Raw genomic sequence first — 20,840 nt, forward strand, 5'->3', positions numbered from 1 at the left:
CACAACAAAGTGTGTGTTAAACTGACCACAAGCTGCACAGCAGAGACCTCGGACACCCACAACTGCCGGATCCGACCCTGGGCTGGCCACAGTGGAATCATGATAGGACCCCTGACTGGCCATAGTGAATCACGTCTCAGGACTCTTAAGTCTTTCCAAGCCGCACATTTCTGAACCTGCCCCTGGGCAGCGATGGAGACTGGAAGGTCCCTCGCTGTCCCCATGTGTTTTCCATTCGCTTCCAGCACTTCTGCAAACTTCTCTGTCCTGAGTTTGTACGCTCGCCTTTGGAGACGCGCACGCAGACCTCGGGGTTGCAGGGGCAAGGGGTGCGTCCAAGGTCACAGAGACTGCGACTCACCCTGCCAGCGCTGGGCGGGCTTGGGGAGGCGGGGGAGGGCGGAGACTGGAATCCGCCAGGCCCGTGGGGCCCCGTGCCGCGTGCGTCCGAGCCCCCGGCAGCACGAAGGCCACATGGAGCTCCCGGAGGAGTCTGCTCCCGGGCCCGGAGGCGCGGACGCCGTGTCCCAGCGCCGTGGCCTGCGCCGCCTGCTGCTGTCCGGCTTCCAAGAGGAGCTGCGGGCGCTCCTGGTCCTGGCGGGTCCTGCGGTGAGTCAGGTGGCCTCGCCTCTGGGCCGGTCCCCAAGGATTGGGGGCCCCGTTAGCCAAGCTGCCGCGTCTGACTTGGTGGGGATGGGGACCGGGAGAGCCGGCGGCGGACCACAGCTGCGCCAACGTGGAGAGCCTGGTGCGCCTCCGTGTGCGCCCTGAAACCAGAGGTTTCTCAAAGTAGGGACACTCAGACTTAGTTTCTTTGCAAACAAGCGGTGTAGCCTGGAAGGTCGGGGCGTCTATAGAATCAACCTGGCAGGAAGGTGAACTGTCACCTTGGAATTAGGTTTTCGAAACTATTTGGAATCTAGAGCCTATGTCTGACGCAGAGGCATCCTGTGCCAGGTCCTCTCCCACCAAGCACTGTGCTCAAAACCTGAGTTCTTAACACGGTTCTCTTTAGGGTGGAGTGCTCTAATCAGCCAGGTTGGTTTTACTCGTTAGGCTAGGCCTCCTTTACCGCTCTCTTGGGAGCAATGTGGGTTTTAAAGACCACGGAACCACATCACATGTACTCTTATTTCTGTTCTGTTGGGAGTTTTCGGTCCTCAGGGGTGAGAAAGCCACTTCTCTGGCCAAAAGAACCTGCCAGTGTGTGTCTGAGTGAATATACTATTGGCCAAGAGGTCGACATTCAAGCACCTTGGAGCTCCCGAGCCCCGGCATGTGCAACCTCTTGGAATGGCAATCTGGCTCTTGGATATGGTGGCACATACAGTAGGGTGCAGAGCCACAAGAAAGCCCAGGGCAAACCCATCAGCTGCAGGTCCATCAGAGGTGTAGGAGTTCACAGCCCCCTGCAGACAAGAGCTGCTGGTTATTCAGTCGCCAGACCTGGAGCCCAGTTCCCTGCTTGGATCTTCCCAGGCGTGTTAGGAAACAGCCCGTGAACATAGAGCAGTTCTGCTCTCTCTCCAGAAATTGGAGAGCAGCTAGCTTTGCGTCAGCTTAGTCTCACTGAGCTGCTGTCAGTAGCCATGGCCTAGAACCTCAGTACTTTTGGGGAAACTGGGGCAGAAGGTTCAGTCACCCATGCGTTCAAGGCCATCCTGGGCTACAGCATGAGCTCCTGCTTCAGAAACCCAAAGAGGAAAAATAGCAGCAGCATCCGGAGCTTCTGCCCTCTTTTAGCCTCCTGATTCCCAGCACTGACCAATGGAGGGCACTGCCTCCTTTTCCTGCATGGGAACATGAATGTATACATGCATGCTGTTGGTTTCTTACCAACAGAAAGCGTATTTATGGCAGGGGGGGATAAAGGAAGAAGAAGAAGAAGAAGAAGAAGAAGAAGAAGAAGAAGAAGAAGAAGAAGAAGAAGAAGAAGAAGAAGAAGAAAGAGAGAGAGAGAGAGAGAGAGAGAGAGAGAGAGAGAGAGAGACTTAGACCAACAGAATGGGGAAAAAAGGGAAACCTCAGATTATAGGAGCAGCCGGGGGACCCGGTAACTGCCTTGCAAGAGTGCCATCAAGATTTCTGTCCCAATCAGCTTGTGATTGTGTGTGGGGTCCTTCTTGGTTCCCTCCACTTCCAAGCCCAGCTGCTGGGCATTCCCTGTGTCCCGAGGACTGTGCTTATTGTCTACTGCTCTGTCCTCCCAGGCGCCACTGTAAATAGGTAGGGTGGCTGAGCTAAGCTCCTGTGAGCACCGCCCTCTTTCTTTCTCTTTACATTTATTTATTTATTCATTTATTGTGTGTGGGGGTGTGGGGGTGTGTGGGGGGAGGATGCCACAGCACATTGGTGGAGCTCAGAGGACAACTTGCCGGAGTTGGTTCTCTGCTTCCACCATGCAGGCCTCAGGCCTTGAACTCAGGTGGTTTGGCTTGGGAGCAAGCGGCTTTATCGACTGAGTCATCTCACAGGCTGGCAGGATTTTCACTTTCTCATTCACTGAATTTCCTCTAGAGATCCAAAAATGTTCACTGTGGAGCAACTGCAGCTCTTTCCACACGGGTATCGAACACAGCAGTTAGCACCGCGCTCAAACCCTGAACTCAGTTCTCTGGTCTAGCCCCTGCTCAGCCATCGTGCTTTACCTTATTTCTACCTTTCTACCCAGCCCACCTCCATTCAGAGGAGTGGCCTCAACCTCCTTGCTGCAGGTTCTCTGACCTTCTCCTCTGCCTGGAAAGCTCTTTATGTAGCTTTGAGCTCAACTTAATGCCTCCTGGAGTCTTCTCCAGCTTCCTCACCTCAGCCCATCTTCTGGGCACCAACATGGGCCTTCCATTTCAACAGAGGGAACGTTGGGGCCACGAAAGCATCACTGTTATCACACACTGGTCCAGAGGAAGCCCTGCACCAGGGTCATGAAGAAGATATCACTGTTATCACACACTGGTCCAGAGGAAGCCCTGCACTAGGGTTATGAAGGAGATATCACTGTTATCACACACTGGTCCAGAGAAAACCCTGCACTAGGATATGGAGACATCACTGTTATCACACACTGGTCCAGAGAAAACCCTGCACTAGGATATGGAGACATCACTGTTATCACACACTGGTCCAGAGAAAGCCCTGCACTAGGGTCATGAAGGAGATATCACTGTTATCACACACTGGTCCAGAGGAAGCCCTGCACCAGGGTCATGAAGGAGACATCACTGTTGCCACACACTGGTATGGCTGGTTGTTATTTCAGTTCTGGTTCTGCCATGTGTCTCTGGAGACATCATTACTTAAGAGGACAAAGCCGCTGGTTCCATAAGATGATTGCTCCTGCATTTAGGGAGGGGGCACTCCGGTTTCCTTTAGGGGGTAACTACTGTCACATGAGAAGTAACCCCCTCATGAGTGATCTGTCTGTGAGGCTCTGTTGTTCTTGGGATCCAAGACGACTGAAGAGTTAGAACATGACTGGAGAATTCCAGATGCTTGGGGGCTAGAGCAGGGTATTATGGAAGCTGATGGCTGAATGCCTTAGCTGTCCTTATCTTTGTGCCTTCATTCTTCAAGGGGACAAGATGGGTTAGGTATTACTAGTTCTTAGCCGGAACTCTGTAAGTGATTAACATGCCTATGGGTAGAGTAGGCAGGAATCTAGTCCAAGTAAAGGACACAGACACAAGTGAAAGCTGAGATGCCACCCTGCTTTTAGTTACTTAAGGTCCCCTGTGGGGAGGTTGGTGCTTTTCAGTTCTCTGTGCAGAAGTGCTCAGCCGTGTTATTGCTTAATATCCACATCTTTTCTGTCTGCGCTATGGTTTCCAAGGTTGGGCGGCTGAGAGAACTCAGACTGGAGACCACAGGGCTGGGATTCCAAATGCACTGCATACTTTAAAGATACTATTATGCTCTGAGTTGAGTCAGGTGACTCTGGGCTGAGCTTCCTCACATGTACAAGGAAGAATGTCACAGATGATGGCTGTGCTGACCTATTGCTGCTAAGAGTGGACTTTCAGGCCATTGTGGGGAGGGATGAACGAGGCCCTTCTAGAGTTCCTGTACAGTCCACTGAGCAGGCTGTTACTTGCTCTCCCTCCAAGCACCAGGCCCCAGGCACATACTTCTCTTTTCCTTCTCCTATATTAAGTTGCAAGGCAGGAAGGGTCTTGCTACCAGGTTTCTGTATTATGACCTGCTGAAAAAAAATGAGCAATATCCTTGGACAAGAAGGAAGGAAAGAAGTACACACTTCCCACGGAGCTGCACCCTACTCTGGTAACTTCTGTGATATGTTTGGTTCTGTCTAAGCTATGCCCATGTCAGTTCACACAACAGCCATTGAGCTGTCTGGGAGAACCAAGTCTTGTCTAGAAGCAACAGGCCTTCCAGCAGCATAGCTCCAAAAGGTCTTGGATATTCTCTAAGTATGATCGTTGGCCATATGCATCTTTGCATGGCACAGAGGTAGAGAAAATAAAGAAATGAACATTCCTTAGTCCTGCAAACCTCCTAAATCAATATGTTGAGATGGGCCAGGGAACATTTTGAATACCTGCAGGTGACTTACATCTGTAACCAATTGCTCACTCAAAACCAAGAGCTGAGAAATCAACACATTTCTGCTCCAGAGCCCTGATCCTGCAGGTACTGGCTTTGTTCAGCACCAACCTGGGTAGTGAGCAAAGTTATCGGCATACTTTCGGCAAAGCTGCAGCAGGCCTCATGAGGAGGCTGGATTAACTGGTCATTCTTTGAAAGTGCGTCCCACATGAATTATCTGAACTTAGCTCGAATTCCTGGGCTTTTGTGTCAGAGACACAGCATTGTGGAGGATTCATAGTAGTCTCTGGAATGTGAGGCAGAAAGGCTTAGTAGTTGAGGATGTATTTGCCCTCATAACTGAGCCATCATAGAAATAGGGAATTCGAGGTGCTCAATAAAACAGGAGCTTTCCATGTGAAGTCCCAGGTTCCTCTGCTGTCTGGTTGGGTAATCTCACTTGTGCCTTAGCCCTTGTGTTACTTTCTTTCTGTTCTGATAAAACACCAAGACCAAGGCAGTCAGAGAAGAAAGGGTTTATTGTGACGTATGGTTCCGGAGGGCTAGAGTCCATAGTGGTTAGTCTGAAGTCCCAAAGTCTTCCACAATCCTCTAGGAAACATGGTCAGGTTCTTTACAGCAACAGCCCACTCCTTGGTACCAACTTCTGTATTAGTTACCTTTCTGCTACTGTGATAAACACCACGGCCGTAAAAACAAACAAACTTGTGGAGGAAAAGGCTTATTTCTACTTGTCCTTCCACATCACAGGCCATCGTTGATGGACGTCAGGGAAGGAGCTCAAGCAGGAACCTGGAGGCAGAGACTAAAGCAGAGGCCATGCAGGGATGCTGTTTACTGGCTTGCTCTCATGGATTGCTCAACCTGCTTTCTTAGCGCATTCAGGACCACCAGCCCAGGGGTGGCACTGCCCGTAGTGAGCTGGGCCCTCCCACATCAATCATCAATCGAGAAAATGCCCCACAGGCCGATCTGGTGGGGGCGTTTTCTCAATAGTCGTTTGCTCTTCCCAAATGAGTCTACCGTGCGTCAAGTTGACCTAAAACTAGCAGGTGCACACACATTGTATGCTATATTGAAATTGCGTGTTCGTTTACGTGCACACACATTGTATGCTATATTGAAATTGCGTGTTCGTTCACGTCAACAGTGTCCGTGTTTCTTTCCCTGGGGAACTGGATGGGCAGCACCAGGCTCTCCCTTGCACTGTGGTGGTGGGTGCTCATCTTGACCCCTGCTCTCCTCTCTTTCCAGTTCTTGGCCCAGCTGATGATGTTCCTGATCAGCTTTGTAAGTTCAGTGTTCTGTGGCCACCTGGGCAAGCTGGAGCTGGACGCTGTCACCCTGGCAATCGCGGTACGTTATGACTTTCCACAGAAGCTTACAGAGCTGTCTGCCATGTGCCTCCTGCTGCTGTGACAAATGACCAGAGCCCAGTGGTTTAATCGTGCTGTATGTTTCCTTACAGTGCTTGGAGGTCAGGAGTCTGAAACAGGTTTCACTGGGCTAGAGTCAGGATGCCAGTGGGGTGGCAGCCTTAGGAATTATCCTTTTTAGGGTGATCTTGCAGATTACCAGGCCTACTGAGCTGGATGAAGCCATCTTTGGAAGGCATTATCCCAGTTTCCGTATCACTTGGTATGTCATCCTTGGAGCTCGGAGTTTGAATATGGGAAAAGGGTGCCTGGAAGTTTGCTGAACTCAGGAGGTGCTGCCTTACCTATACACCAGCATTTCCAATACAAATGGAAGTCCTAATCCAGAAGTGGAATGGGAGGGTAGGGTCTAGATCCAAACCAGTCTCCAAATCTGAAGTTGGGAGGAGCCCCAAATTCTCTTTTCGGTGGATGCAGCCCCCAAAGACAAGGTGACATGCCGTCAGTTTCTGCCAGGGATTGGTAACTGGCCTTGTAAGGTCAAGAGAGTCCCATCAACTTATTTGGCTTAGTTAGTCATGCGTTTCTTTAAACATGGACTCTGGCTCTTTGCAGGGTGTATGCCTGTTCTCCTTACCCCCTCCTTGTCCTGCCCTATCTCTACTTGCCTGGTTTCTAGGCAAACCCTCTACCATTGAGCAACACCATAACTCCTTATTTGAAAACCTGAGGCAATTTGGAAGTATATGCAGGTAAGCCTCAACAGGTTGCTATTGGCTGAGGTCTTGGGACACGCCAGCCCTTTCAGCAGGCTGAGCTCAGCTGTTGTCAGATTCAGTGAGGCAGCAGCGGGAGGCCCCTAGGATGCTGCTTCCTGATTCTAGTGAAAGCAAGTGCGCCTGTAAAGCAGTCTCCAGCAGACACTGGCTTTGTTTCTGTGTCCTTCATGTGAGTCAGGGGCTTGACCCAGGCCACACTGGTGAAGCGACCCTTATCTGAAATGCAGGATGGAAGTGTCTCAAGTTCCTCTGTGCATTTCAGAATATTGGCACGCTTTAACCAGTTGAACATACCTAACCTGAAACTCCAAAGTCCACACTGCTCCCAGATCTGAGGTGCTGTGATTTGTCATGTCGGTGTTAAAGTTTCAGATTTCTGAACATTTTGGAAGAGAGATGCTCAACGGGTCCTTAGCCTCAAGAGAGCAGACTCACCCCAAACTGCGGCTGTGTCACACTGAGTTCCTTTAGGAGCTGCTCTGAAGTTGGGGAGCAAGATAGCTAAGACTTCAAAAAGGCTGTGCTATGTATCTCTGGCCTGGGATTTTAGTGTCCTTCTCTGAGCTTTTGCGTGTCCGTCTAGCTGACCCAAGTGATCTGAGCAGGTGCTCTAGGAGGGGGTCGGTCACACCGTGGTTCTGATCTACAGGAGCAGAGAACGGGCCTCCTTTAACTCATTCTCTCTTCTCTTCCAGGTTATCAATGTCACCGGCATTTCAGTGGGGCATGGCCTATCTTCCGCGTGTGACACCCTCATCTCCCAGGTAAGTGGAAGTGATCACGTTCTCAGTGACTCCAGACATCTTTGGTGTCGATGGAGAAACTCACTGCAAGAGGAAGACCCGTGCACACACCCGGATGAGGGACTCAGAGCAGCAACCCCCTGCCACCCTTTGCCAGCCATCGACTCCGGTGTTCACTACTGCTGTCTTTGAAGTGTGGCTAGGGTTCTTTCAGCCCTAGCAAAAGTGTTGTTCTGCATGGCTGCCGTTGATCAAACAGGGGACCTCCCATAACTTTCCTGTTGAAGTTTGCTATGGTCCTGGGCATCTATAACTGAGTCTGTATCAGGGCTGTCGCGGGGGGGGGGGGGGGGGGGGGGCTTGCCAAAGTGCAGGTTGCTGGGCCCCACCCAGGGCTGTGGGTAAATGTTCAGCATCCTCCAGGAGGGTGGTATTCTGGCTTGCATATGATGCTCTTTGACTGTGATGGGTTACATCTGGATAGATCCATCCTAAATAGAAAATACCCTAAGATAAAAATGCATTGAATCTCCCTCACCTAGTGGACATCCCAACTCAGCGGCACACAGCTTGGTCCCCCCTGTGACCCATAACTGAGTGGGAGTGGAGGCTCCCATGGTGCCTGGCACTGAATGACAGGACCACACCCCATATCACTAGCCTGGGGAAGGATCTAAAATAAAACTTCGAGGTTGGTTTCCACCATGTGTGCATTTCTTTTGCACCAGCTTGGAGTTGAAAAGTTAAGCCAGTCCATCTTAAGCATAGGGCAGCCCCATTGGTGTGTGTCCCCCTCTAGAGCTGGTCTGAAGTCCCCACATAGACGCTACTGGACAGGAAGCTGAGAGACACCAGCATCCTCTGGCTTCTGTAGGTTGGTAGGAGCTGGTGCCCCACACTGCTGGCCCTCAGTCCAGTCCCTGCTTTTAGGTCTGGAGTCAGGCCCAAGAATCTGCATTTCTAACAAGCTTCCAGGCGATGCAAAGTCTGACAGCATTCTAGAACCGAATGGGACCTTTGACACATCATTGCTACGTGGGTCCCGAGTAGTATGTTTTTGCCATGCTGGGCAGTGCAGCAAGGCCAACTCTCAATCAGCCACACGCTCTTTCCCCAGAGAGAATGGCCAAGCCACCTGCTTTCTTACGAGGCATGAGGCCTCTGAGGGACAGCTGGGGTGCACCTCTTTAATGGGTTCGTTTGCCTGTGCCCCCCAGACATTCGGGAGCCAGAACTTGAAGCACGTGGGGGTTATCCTGCAGAGGGGGATCCTCATCCTGCTCCTCTGCTGCTTCCCTTGCTGGGCACTCTTCATCAACACTGAGCACATTCTGCTGCTCTTCAGGCAGGACCCAGAGGTATCCAGGTAAGGCGAGGTTGGGGGCAGGGCATCCCTCTCTGTAGAAAGATCATCCATACTCAGAGGTGACAGAGGCCAGGGAATCACACAAAGATGAGCTTGACCTGGGCATGGCTGCTCCTTCCCAGGCACTGATACCTTCTATATCTGCCTTGTGAGACCTGGATCCCTCTCCTTACTGGCTTCTAGGGTTGAGAGTTTGGAGTGAAATTGCATTGACAAAAATCTTCCCATTGGGATCGCAGTCTGTGGCTTGTTAATGCTTAGTGATTTCTGACCACAGTTGGTATTAAAATCACCTTGGTACTTTAGATACTTCTCTAGGCCTCTAGTCCCCACATCCCTGGGTTATTAACTGGTACAGGTGAGGCCCGGAGCATCAGTAACTTTGAAATCTTCTATGTGTGAGCTGCCATGTTTAAGACCCACTGGCTTGACTGATGAAGACCTTTGAAAAGCACTTGCCCCATGCCAGCATTTGACAATAGTTGAAGACGTGCCTGGATACCACATTGGGTATAGGGGCTTGGGAACCAGGAAGGCTGAGAGACAGCTTGTGGTGCCCTGGGCAACTCCCACAGCCGGGGACTGTCCAGCGGCACTGTGAGGCTCAACGTCCCTGCCCTAGATCTTTAGATAGGAAGAAGCAGGAAGGCGAGCCGGAAGGCCAGGTGACAGATTTTGTACAGTTTTCCATTTGCTCCGACAGCCGAAGTCCATTTGTTTAGGAAGAACCAAGAATGCGCCAGCAGTGTGCAGTGTCCCGGGAGAGTGGTCTCCGTCACCACTGTCACTCTTTTCTATTGTACAGGCTCACCCAGACCTACGTCATGATCTTCATCCCAGCGCTTCCTGTGAGTCTGCAAGGGGTCAGAGACTCCATTCTTGGGTCCTTGGGTAAAAAGTGACAGAGGTGTCATGAGCTCAGTCTGACGTAATTCTCACATGTGACATCGACTCATCACAGAAGTATGCTTTTAATTATGTCCCTTAAGGACACACCAGCATTTGTGTCTCTCAAAGAACTAAAGAAACTCTAGGATGGGGGTCATTGCCTTGACTTCCTGGCGTACCCTTGGAGCATCAACAGAAGAGTCCAGAATGTTTCTTTAAGGGGTAGAGTCTTTTCCATTCCAGATCCCTCAAGAGTGTCCCTTTGACCTTTAGACGGTTGTCTGTTAATGTTTATAGCAAGTTGTAGCTGGTCAATGAACTGTCAAAGCTAAGTTTATTGAATTGGGTAGAGGGGCTGGATGTTTGCTGGGACTGCCAGACTGGGGGTTCAAACAACAGAAACTGATTTCCTCACAGTTCTGAAGGCTGGAAGTCCAAGATCCCGGTGAGGGGCTCAGTGGTTTACCTGTGGCCACTATCCTCAGTCAAAGGTGTCTCTTTTTCTTTCCACATAACATGGTTGTCTCTTCTTATAAACACACTAATTGGGGCTGTTGAGATGGCTCAGTGATTAAGAGCACTGGCTGCTCTTCCAGAGGACCAGGCTTCAATTCCCAGCACCCACAACTGTCTGTAACTCCAATTCCAGGGGACCTGACACCTTCATACAGACATACATGCAAGCAAAACATCAATGCAAGTAAAATAAGAATAAATAAATCAGAGCTGGAGAGATGGCTCAGAGGTTAAGGGCACTAGCTGTTCTTCCAGAGGCCCTGAGTTCAATTCCCAACAACCACATGGTGGCTCACAACCATCTAGAATGAGATCTGGTGCCCTCTTCTGGCCTATAGTCATATGTGCAGGCAGAATACTGTATACATAATAAATAAATAAATCTTAAAAAAAGAATAAATAAATCATTAAACATGTTACAAACGCACTAATCCTATTGGATTAAAGCCTACCCCAGGGCCCTCATTTTGATTTAATCCTCCTCTAAATCCAGTTGTATATGGGGATAGGGCTTCTGGGGATGAATTTGAAGGACTCAGTCTGCCGTAATGGTAGTCACTCACCCTCAAAATTGGCATTGTACTTCTTAGTTCATCATAAAATGTTTTATTTTACTTTTTATCTTTATGTTGTGGGGGATGCAGCCCAGGGCCCCTTGCATGCTAAGTGAGTACTCTAGTCCTGAGCTGTACCCTCAGCCCTATCCCATAAAACCACTTAAATGTGACACATTTTCATTATCCCACCAAATAAGACGAGAGCTTGGCTATACCAGGACGCTAGTGTACACCCTAGCAGACAGTACCTCCTTTGGCACTCCCAGACAGGGAGTGAGGGCGTACCTCTTTTGTGGCTGGGACAAAATACCGAATAGAAGCAACTTAGATAAGGACTTACTTTTAGCTCATGGTCCCATGATGGTGTGATTGGCTCCTCTTAGTGACCCCAGGAGCCCACGAACGCTTATAGCTCAATGCCACCCGCCTCTCCCCGCAGGAAGCAGGAGATCAGGTCTGTAGTGGGGCCAGGCAGAACCCATGACCCTGTATTTCCCAAACATTCCACAACTTCCTCAAAACAGCCTGACTACCCGAGGACCACATGCTTAAACACACGAACCCTCAGGAGACGTTCCGTGTTCCACCCAGGGCAGGCACTGTTTGGATTATGTTCATTCCCACGGAAGGTGTGTGGAGCCGCCGGACTACAGACACTGGTCGCCCCAGGTCTAGATGAGGCTTTGTGGCATGGAGGGCAGCCAGGGCGGCTGTGGGACAAGCGGCTATGGCACCCAGGTCTCCGATGCACGGTCAGGCTGCAGAACTAACCCTGCCCTCTTGTTCTCTCGCAGGCAGCCTTCCTTTATACGATACAAGTTAAATACTTGCTCAACCAGGTAATGCGGACTACCCTCTTTCCTTTGGGGAGGGGGTGATAGAATCAGGGAGGCCAGGGTGGAGGGAACGGGCCTGCTGAGAGTCACTGAAAGCTGCTTTCAGGCCTGTGAACACAGGGCTTTGATGTGGAGAGATTTCTTTAAGTGACATCAAGGAGTGACTGAAGCATTAGTCTTGGCTCTGAAAATTTATATCCAGTTCCTACTTGGAAATATTGCCGTTGGCAATGCTAAGGTTAGCATCTCTGTGTTCTTTGGCTCTTTACTGGTACAGGCCTGTCTCCTCTCTGTAAAGGGCTGAGGGTCACAGTGGCTTGGCTGGGTCTAGGGAGTCCACACCTCTTCTCGGTTTGTCTGAAGGCTCCTGCTCTCTGGGGCAGAGGATGTCAAAGCTCAAATTGTATTCATAACAGAGAGTAGTCAAGACTCTTCATACATGGCTAACAGCAATGACCAAAGGCCCTGGGAACGGTGGCCCTGACTTGGTGGGAGGGGATTTATGAGGACAGTGTGTGTTATGGGGCTGTGGACTTCCTTCTAGAAAAATTCAGGTAAAAGAGGCAGGCTTCCTCTAGCATGTGTAATAGGGAGGCATGGATGAGGGGTAGAAAGGGACAGGGAAGTTTCCCACTTACTGGATACTTTATTAATGTTAGATTTATGTACTTGAACTAGTTGAATGAGTTTCCATGGGTGATGGAAACAGCATTTCTAATTGGTCTCCAAGCTGTCTCTTCTCTGTCTAGACCCTTGTAGGCACCAGATAGAATCCTTTGTATGTCACAGTGGCTCCTGCTTGTCTTTCTGTCTCCCAATGGAGTGGTGACTTTTTAATCTCATGAATGAAGAGTGTGAACATGATACTTTCCAATAGCTGAGGCTGGGGAAAGTAGAGAATTGTAGCTGAGAGGGGCTGGGGGAGATGTCCTGAGTTATGGTGGACTAGTGTAGCTCTAGGATCTGGGAGGGAAGTGTTCCCAGACAGCAGGTGCCATGCACCGGTCACTAGGCAGGAGAGCTGGGTGTGGTCAGGCTGCTACAGTCGAGAAGACATTGCATGATGGCTTAAGAGGAGCAGGCTGGCTGGTCTGCTGAGCATCGTGTTGTATCTACTGGGGGTTGGGTTGGTAGAAAACAAACTAATTTGTGGTGCAGAGATAAGAATTACGAAAATGGTGGGCTGACAATGGTCTAATAAGAAGAAAGAATTGCCCCAAAGGAGCAGAACCCATGGTGATAGGTGGACTCTGGAGACTGGGCAGTGGGCTCTGGGAGAGCCAGGAGTGTTTTAGCCCAAGCATACTGGAAGAAGGCAGAACCCATGACTCTGTATTTCCCAAACATTCCACAGTGCAGAGGAAAGACAGGGAGCACAGACCTGCAGCAGAGGAGGGGGAGGAACTGGGCAAGGACGGGCACAGCGCTGGGCCTCCCTTGGCCCTCCTTGAGAAAGGCGCCTCCTTCCTCCATGTCCCCAGCTGTCATCAGATCCCCATCTCTGACCATTTTGCTGGCTGCCATGAGGCAACGGGGAGCGTGCTGCACACGTGACTTCACCGTGGCCTGCAGCCGCCTCCCCGCTTTATTCAGTTGGCGGCTTCTGTTCTTTCTCCCTCTACTGTCCATCATCGACCCTTGTCCCTGGGGCCTTACCTTTTCTTTCATTTTCCTGTTTGATCGGTCACCTAGTCCTGTGGGTCTCTCTTTCTGCTGAAAATTATTAGTGTGTGTGTGTGTGTGTGTGTGTGTGTGTGTGTGTGTGTGTGTGCCCATACCACAGCATGCCCCAGTGGAGGTCAGAGGCTCCAGTGGAGGTCAGAGGTGGAGTCAGTTTTCTCCCTCCACCGTGTGGGTCCTCGGATTGAACTAGGTCATTAGACAAGGCAGCAAGCACCTTTACCTAATAAACCATGGTTAGCAGTTACCTAGTGGGCTCCTGAATTCACTTCTGGTCACTTCAGTAGAATCTTATTTACCAGCTTCCTTGCTCTCTGATTACTGGTATCTTAGTTAGGGTTTCTATTGCTGTGAAGAGACACCATGACCATGGCAACTCATATAAAGGAAAACATTTCATTGGGGCTGGCTTACAGTTCAGGGGGTTAATCCATTATCATCATGGCAAGAAGCATGGCGGCATGCAGGCAGACACGGTGCTGGAGAGGTAGCTGAGAGTTCCACAGGCAGCAGGAAGTAACAGTGACACCCTGGCCAGATCTTTGAGGCATCTGAGACCTCAAAGCCCACCCCAGAGTGACACACCTACTCCAACAAGGCTATACCTAATAGTGCCACTCCCTATGGACCTATGGGGGCCATTTTTATTCATACAACTACACTTGGGCCCCTCAAAATGCAGGCTGACTGCTTTTCCACACCAGAGATGTGAATCTGATTACAGACTCCCTTACGTGGAACTCAGCAGGGCCTCTCACGGAGCTCACTTGAGCGGTCACACTTTAGTCCTGTCTGCCGGAGGCCACCAGAGACAAAGCTGCAGTTGCATTTTGTTCCTTTATGCACCGAGGGCCCAGTGGTGTCTGGGGTGTCTGACCAGACAAGGAGGAAGTGTGAGGGCAAGTGTCTGGAGAAGCAGCCAGGTGTGGTGGACTGCAGGCCTGCCTGTGATCTCAGCATTCAGGAGACAGAGGCAGAGCGATTATGAGTTCAAATGCAACCTGGGCTGTCTAGTGAGGCCCTGCCTTGTAAAAAGTTTACAGATGGTCATGACCAGGTGACATTTCAAGGAAGTCTTGAGTTGCAGGCCCAGAGCAGAGCCAAGTCCTTCGTGAGGGGTAGTGCAAGGGTCTCTCCATCTGGAGACTGCAAAGCTGAGGTGTAGAGGTAGGTGCATGCAGATCGCTGCATTGAGGACCTCATGTCACATTCGGCATCTGGATCAGACATCAAAACTGCTTAAATTTCTTTTTTTCATAGTGCTGGAATGGAAGCCAGGGCCTTGGTCATAGTAGGCAAGCATCATTATGAACTGAGCGATAACCCCGAACCAAGTGATGCTGATCTTCTAGGCAAGAGGAGAGTGTTTTTGTCTTCCCAAAGCAAAATTTTAAATAGCCTATGATTCTCATATCAGCATTTCTCAGTGAGGAAGCAGCCTCCAAAGAAGGCGGGGCGGGGAGGGTGGAGCTAATGCCACCTTGGAGAAGAAGAGAAATACTCTCTAGCTCCTGGTGCAGCCGCAGCTTCTGTTCTTACCCTCCGGATGCAGGTGAGGCAGGCTGTGATGTCCTCGGTCCAATGTAATTTTATGATCACACCCTAAACGTTACTTTAATTTGCTACTTAAATTATTTTTCTTGCAGTACTGGCCGCTTAGCCCAGGGCCTTGCTGAATGCTGGGCGGATGCTCTACCAAGAAGGGAGCCCACCCCCCCCACCCCCGTTTCCTCCAAGTCTTTTAGGATGGTTTGTTTGGTTTTCTATTCAAAGACAAGGTGTTCTAGTTACTCTCTGTTGCTGTGAAAACGCTGACCCCAACCAAACTGGAGGAGTAGAGGGATTGTCTGGCTTATAAGCCCTAAACACAGTTGATCATTGAGGGAAGTCAGAGCAGCGGAGGAACCATGGAGGGGTGCTGCTTATTGGCTTGCTTGCTCCCCATGGCTCGCTCAGTCTGTTTTCTTATACAACCCAGAACCACCTGGCCACAGGTGGGGCCACCCACAGTGGCCTGAGCCCTCCCACATGAGCCATCAATCAAGAAAACACCCCACAGACATGCCCATAGGCCAATGCAATGGAGCAATACTTCAACTGAGTTCCTTCCCAGGTGACTTTAGTTTGTGTAAGTTGAAAAAAAAAATTAACCAGAACCCAGGGTCTCCCTATCTAGTTCAGGATGACTTTGAACTCAAGATCTGCCTGCCACCATCTTCCTGATGCTGTCACCACAGGTCCCAGCTCTCCCCCTAAGCCTGCACACATGTCTGTGCACCACTTGTCTGCCTGGTGCCAGTGGAGGCCAGAAGAGGGCACTTGATCCCCTGAAACAGGAGTTACAGATGGTTATGAGCTGCCATGTGGGTCCTGGCATTTGAACCTGCGTCTCTGGAAGAGCAGCCCATGCTTTTAACTGCTGGGCCATCTCTCCAGCCCCTCCCCTTGACTTTAATGTGAGGCATAAAGTAGGGAGGACATTTTTTTTTTTTGTCCCTGCTCCTGCTTCTCAGAGCCAGTTATGAAGGAATCCAGTCTCCATTTCAGGAAAAAACACAGTTTCGCAAGCCCTGTGGTCCAGCTTCTGAATTTGAGTTTTGGTGGAGAAAGCAGAGTCTATCGCCAATTGCTTGCAAATGCCGCCTTGCCTTCCGCTCTGCTAATTCCTGCCTGTCTTGCACACAGCAGGGAGAGTCTCTGTTTTTCTTCTCTTCCCTGCTGCCTTCTCACCTCCTACCCCTTGGAGGCCAGAGCTCTCTCTTTACTCACAGCAAAGAGGAAGAGTCAGAGGGGAGGGGAGAGCAGGAAGGTGAGAGGCATCCCCAGCTGACTGCTCCTGTTATGCCCAAGTCCCCTGGTGCTTCAGCATGTAAAGTCATGTATGTGTCTCCCTGTTCTAGGGCATTGTTCTGCCTCAGATTGTGACAGGCATCGCAGCCAACCTGATCAATGCCCTGGCCAACTATGTGTTTCTCCATCAACTGCATCTTGGGGTGATGTGAGTCCAGCTTCCTCTTGGGCAAGGGGGGCTGCATTAGCCTTTTCCAGGGGAAAGAGGGCAGTTTGGCTGGTGTGGGAGTGGCCTTCTTATGACCTTTGGAAAGTGCTGTTGGAGTGAAGGGGATGCTGCCCTAAATAGAAGTAATCTCCGGGTCTGTGGTGGAGGAGGGCACAGTGAGGAAGGGGTACATGACTCCCCAATGCACCGAGCCAGGGAGGAGAGGATGGAGCACAGTGTCCACCCACACCTGCTGGTCTTTCCAGGGGTTCAGCAATGGCCAACACCATCTCCCAGTATTCCCTGGCCATCCTCCTGTTCCTCTACATCCTCTGGAGAAAACTACATCAAGCCACCTGGGGAGGTAAAGACTACATTTTGATTGGTCTGTGGCTTTTGCCTGAAGGTTAGACACGTTGGGAACCCATCTGTTGTACCTGCAGGGTGGTCCTGGGAGTGTCTGCAGGACTGGGCCTCCTTCCTGCAGCTGGCTGTGCCCAGCATGCTCATGCTGTGCATCGAGTGGTGGGCCTATGAGGTCGGCAGCTTCCTGAGCGGTGTGTATGCAGACTGGTGGGAACTGGCTGGTGGGAACAGTCTGGCTGGGGCAAGGCATCAGTTGCCTGTCTTTACCAGGTATCCTTGGCATGGTGGAGTTGGGAGCCCAGTCCATCACCTATGAATTGGCTATCATTGTGTACATGGTAAGTGTTCAAGACCTTGTCGTGTGGCTGTGGTAAAGGTGTCCTGTTTTCTATCCTGAGAGTCCCACAGTGGCATACTGTATGGGATGGTTCCTAGACATAAAGTGCCCCCCCCCCTGAGCAGGGACTGGTGATATGGACATGTGGTTCCAGTTGCTCAGTGGATGAAGCAGGGAACTCATAAGCTCAAGGCTAGACTTTGCTAAGGAGGAAGATAATTTCTCAAAGTAAAAAAAAAAAAAAACGGTGGGAATATCTTAGTGGTAGAATGTTTGCCTAGTACTCACAAGGTCCTGAGTTCCAGTCCTGCCCCCCTCCCTCACAAAGTCAACTTGGAGCCTGGACAGGCCCTTTATGCCTGGTATGGTTGGGTCTCCCTGTAAGCTGAAGGGGATAGGGTGGGCAGAAACCCCACATGATCTGCTATTTTGGTCTCTGGTCCAGTTCAGACCTAAAGTAGTTGACTCTGTTTTCACACTGTCAGAATCTTTTTCTTTGTCCCCAGGCAATGCCCTGGGGGTGGAGTGGTATGGAATGGAGGTCTGGTCACCAAGGTCAGCTCCATGCTGATTCCACATCTCAACACACTGTGCCCAACATGTATGTTTATCTCCTGGAGGCTCAGAAGAATGGGAAACAGGGACTTGGACAGCTATGTGCACACCACATTCACAGAGGCATCACTGCCTGTAGTTAAGGGGTGCTGTGTAGCTAAAGTTTCCCTGGTTCTGTTCAGCTCCCACGGCCCTGCAGCCAGCCGCTTGGACCCAAGTAAACACACAGAGACTTGTATTACTTATAAACTGTATGGCCGTGGCAGGCTTCTTGCTATCTAGTTCTTATATCTTAAATTAACCCATTTCTATTAATCTATAAGTTGCCACATAGCTTGTGGCTTACTGATATTTTACAGCTTGTTTCTCATGGTGGTGGTGGCTGGCAGCGTCTCCTGACTCAGCCTTCCACTTCCCAGAATTCTCTCTGTTTATCCTGCCTATACTATACCTCCTGCCTGGCTACGGGCATTTTATTTATCAATCAATCAGAGCAACATATTCACAGCATACAGAAAGACATCCCCAGCAGTGCTGCCTGAGTGTCTGACCGTCAGTGGAGGGATGGGTGGACCAAGTGTGTGCATGCTCACCCTTAAAAGTGAAGGAGATTCTGACATGCTAGAAAATACGTTGTTAGAGGCTTTTCTGTCAATTTGTGTTACAGAAAGCTTCAGCCTGAAATTCTGAAGGGCTCCTTCTATAGCATGCACCTCTCAGACAGAAAGTTAAAGAAGGGAGGAGGGTGCCATGCTGTAGCAGAGAATTCCCAGCATACTTGAGGCTCATCCCCAGCACTGTGCAAATAAAAGAAAATTTTTTAAATGGAAAGAAAGGGGCATTTATAGTTTGGAGAAGGACTCAGCCAGCTAACATTCTACTCTCCATTGTTTATATTTAAAATATACAGGGCATACACACTTCTTTGGTTTTTTTTTTTCCCCTGGCAGTGCTGGGGATCCAAGCATGCTAGGTCAATGCTCTACCTCTATTCCTTGGGGGCATATATTTTTATTTTTACTGTCTATGGAAGATATTTTTAAATCTGTACTTCATGTTTTTATATTTTACTTATATCTCATATTTTAGTAATTTTAGTTAAGTACATTTATTTATCAATGCTTGAAGTCCATGAGCCCATTATATCTAAGCCAGTCTTCCACTGCCCAATATTTAATCTATATTATTTTAATAAGATCAACGACACCTCAGGATATCTCCTAGGACAAATATCTTTATGTGATTTCCTGATTTTATTTCCTGTCTGGAAAAGACAAAACAAACAAACAAAAACAAAAGATAAATGCTTACATTGCTGGGCATGGTGATGCATGACTTTAATCCCAGCACTTGGAAGGCAGAGGCAGGCAGATCTCTGTGAATTTCAGGACAGCCAGGGCTGTTACACAGAGAAATCCCGACTAGAAAATAAATAAAAAATAAAAAGAGAAATGCTTACAGGTCTATATATATATATGCTTTTTGCATATCTTGTCCTCTGTTCTCTGCAGGCACATAAAAGCACATGCACATTCTCCCCAGTTCAGAGGAGGCTGTGCGCCTTCTCTATGGATGCACCAGTGGCTCACAGCGCCGCATTTCCAGGCTCCCTGGCTGTCTGCCATTACTTGTTCTAATGATGTTCTCTGTAACTTTCCCCTCTGGCGTAAAGGAGACACGTCCTGTTAATGTCCTTTAATCATTAATGTCCTTTAATTGGGAACAGGGCCGTGGCCTTTCTGCACCTCTCTTGACTGAGACATTTCCCCTCACGGTGTTATAGCTGTTTCGTCCTAACTAAGTCCAGATTCTCCACGTAAGGCGGGGATTCCGTAAGAAATGATGCCGTGTCCTTCTCAGGACGCCGTGCCAGGAGACACATCATCTGGGCATTAACCAGGGGTGTGTGGTCAAATGGTTGCTGACCACTCTCCTCATGTCGCAATCCTGTCTCTCCCCTTCTGTGAAGAGATGGTTGGAAAATCTGCTTGTCACTATAGTGACAACCTTGAAGATGGGAATCCAATCTCCCTTTTCTTCTATGTTCCTTATTTGGTGGATTAGATTTTCTTTATCCCTCACCATAGATATCCCAACCCGTAAGGCAACATTCACACTCAAGTAAGTGATTACTCTTTTAAAAGTTATTATTAGTGACTCAAGTGGTAAATGTATAGATATTCATGGAAAGTCTTTATTGGATATTCACTACGCATGAGATACTATCTGAGCAGCTGGCCATATGAGCGCTGTAAAATCTCCATTTCTAGAACCTTTGTACAGATAGAACAAAACATCAGAGATTGCCGGGCGGTGGTGGCACACGCCTTTAATCCCAGCACTCGGGAGGCAGAGGCAGGAGGATCTCTGTGAGTTTGAGGCCAGCCTGGTCTACAAAGTGAGTTCCAGGAAAGGCGCAAAACTACACAGAGAAACCCTGTCTCGAAAAACCAAAAAAACAAAACAAAACCAAAAACATCAGAGATTAAGCAATTGGCTTAGTGTCCCATGAGTAATAAGTACAGACATGTCAGGATTTGAATCCAGGCAGTCTGGCTGCAGAACCCCTACCTTGTTACAAGGCAATGCCCCTTCCTGGTATTTCTTCAGTAACATTTCTGCTTTGCAAGTGGAATCTCTCCGTCTTTCATAACAGACTCTAGAGTGGACTCTGGTCAGCCCATCCTGCATACTGTTCCCCTATGTCCCAGAGGCCAAATGTAATTGTGTGGGGTCCTCCCTCCCATGGCAGAGGTTGGAAACCCTGCAGAAGAGCCTAACTTATTTTGAGAATCCTAACTTGGAGATGTAGGTTCTTTATTAGCCTAGGGCTTCTAGCTAGACCAAAGAGAGGTTGCTAAGAGTCTCCAGAGCCCTTAGGACCCGTTTGGCCAGTGAGGTGTGAAGCAGAGGCTGTTCTGTCTGTGGTGTCTCAAGTACAGTTTTCTTGTGTCTTCTTTCATTTTAGATCCCTGCAGGCTTCAGCGTGGCTGCCAACGTCCGGGTGGGAAATGCATTGGGTGCTGGAAACATTGAACAGGCCAAGAAGTCCTCAGCAGTTTCCTTGATAGTCACAGGTGCTTATACCCCGCTGCCCAAGGCTCCCGGTGCACGCAGGCTGTGCATGGGGTAACCTGCCTCTTCACTTTCTGTGACCTCCCTGCTCACTGTGTCCTTTCTTCTCTGCTTTACCTCCAGAGCTCTTTGCTGTGACTTTCTGTGCCCTGCTGCTAGGCTGTAAGGATCTTGTGGGCTACATTTTCACTACCGACCGGTGAGTGCT

At 49.7% G+C, this 20,840-nt stretch overlaps 1 protein-coding gene across 1 annotated transcript in view; it reads left to right on the top strand.

The window, feature by feature from the left end:
- The first annotated feature begins 439 nt into the window (after positions 1 to 439).
- The window catches only part of LOC128122857 (multidrug and toxin extrusion protein 1), a 38,390-nt gene continuing 17,989 nt past the window's right edge, over positions 440 to 20,840 (top strand). Inside the window, exons 1-12 of the mRNA XM_052758630.1 lie at positions 440 to 609; positions 5,815 to 5,916; positions 7,411 to 7,479; positions 8,676 to 8,824; positions 9,630 to 9,672; positions 11,580 to 11,624; positions 16,202 to 16,299; positions 16,566 to 16,663; positions 16,743 to 16,856; positions 16,936 to 17,003; positions 20,526 to 20,634; positions 20,756 to 20,831. Of these exons, the coding sequence (XP_052614590.1) occupies positions 475 to 609; positions 5,815 to 5,916; positions 7,411 to 7,479; positions 8,676 to 8,824; positions 9,630 to 9,672; positions 11,580 to 11,624; positions 16,202 to 16,299; positions 16,566 to 16,663; positions 16,743 to 16,856; positions 16,936 to 17,003; positions 20,526 to 20,634; positions 20,756 to 20,831 (1,106 nt within the window). The 5' untranslated portion in view covers positions 440 to 474. The remainder of the gene's footprint in view (positions 610 to 5,814; positions 5,917 to 7,410; positions 7,480 to 8,675; positions 8,825 to 9,629; positions 9,673 to 11,579; positions 11,625 to 16,201; positions 16,300 to 16,565; positions 16,664 to 16,742; positions 16,857 to 16,935; positions 17,004 to 20,525; positions 20,635 to 20,755; positions 20,832 to 20,840) is intronic.

The sequence above is a fragment of the Peromyscus californicus genome, unplaced genomic scaffold, assembly GCF_007827085.1.
Source record: "Peromyscus californicus insignis strain IS unplaced genomic scaffold, ASM782708v3 Scaffold_3__1_contigs__length_106647218, whole genome shotgun sequence".
NCBI classification, from domain to species: Eukaryota; Metazoa; Chordata; class Mammalia; order Rodentia; family Cricetidae; genus Peromyscus; species Peromyscus californicus.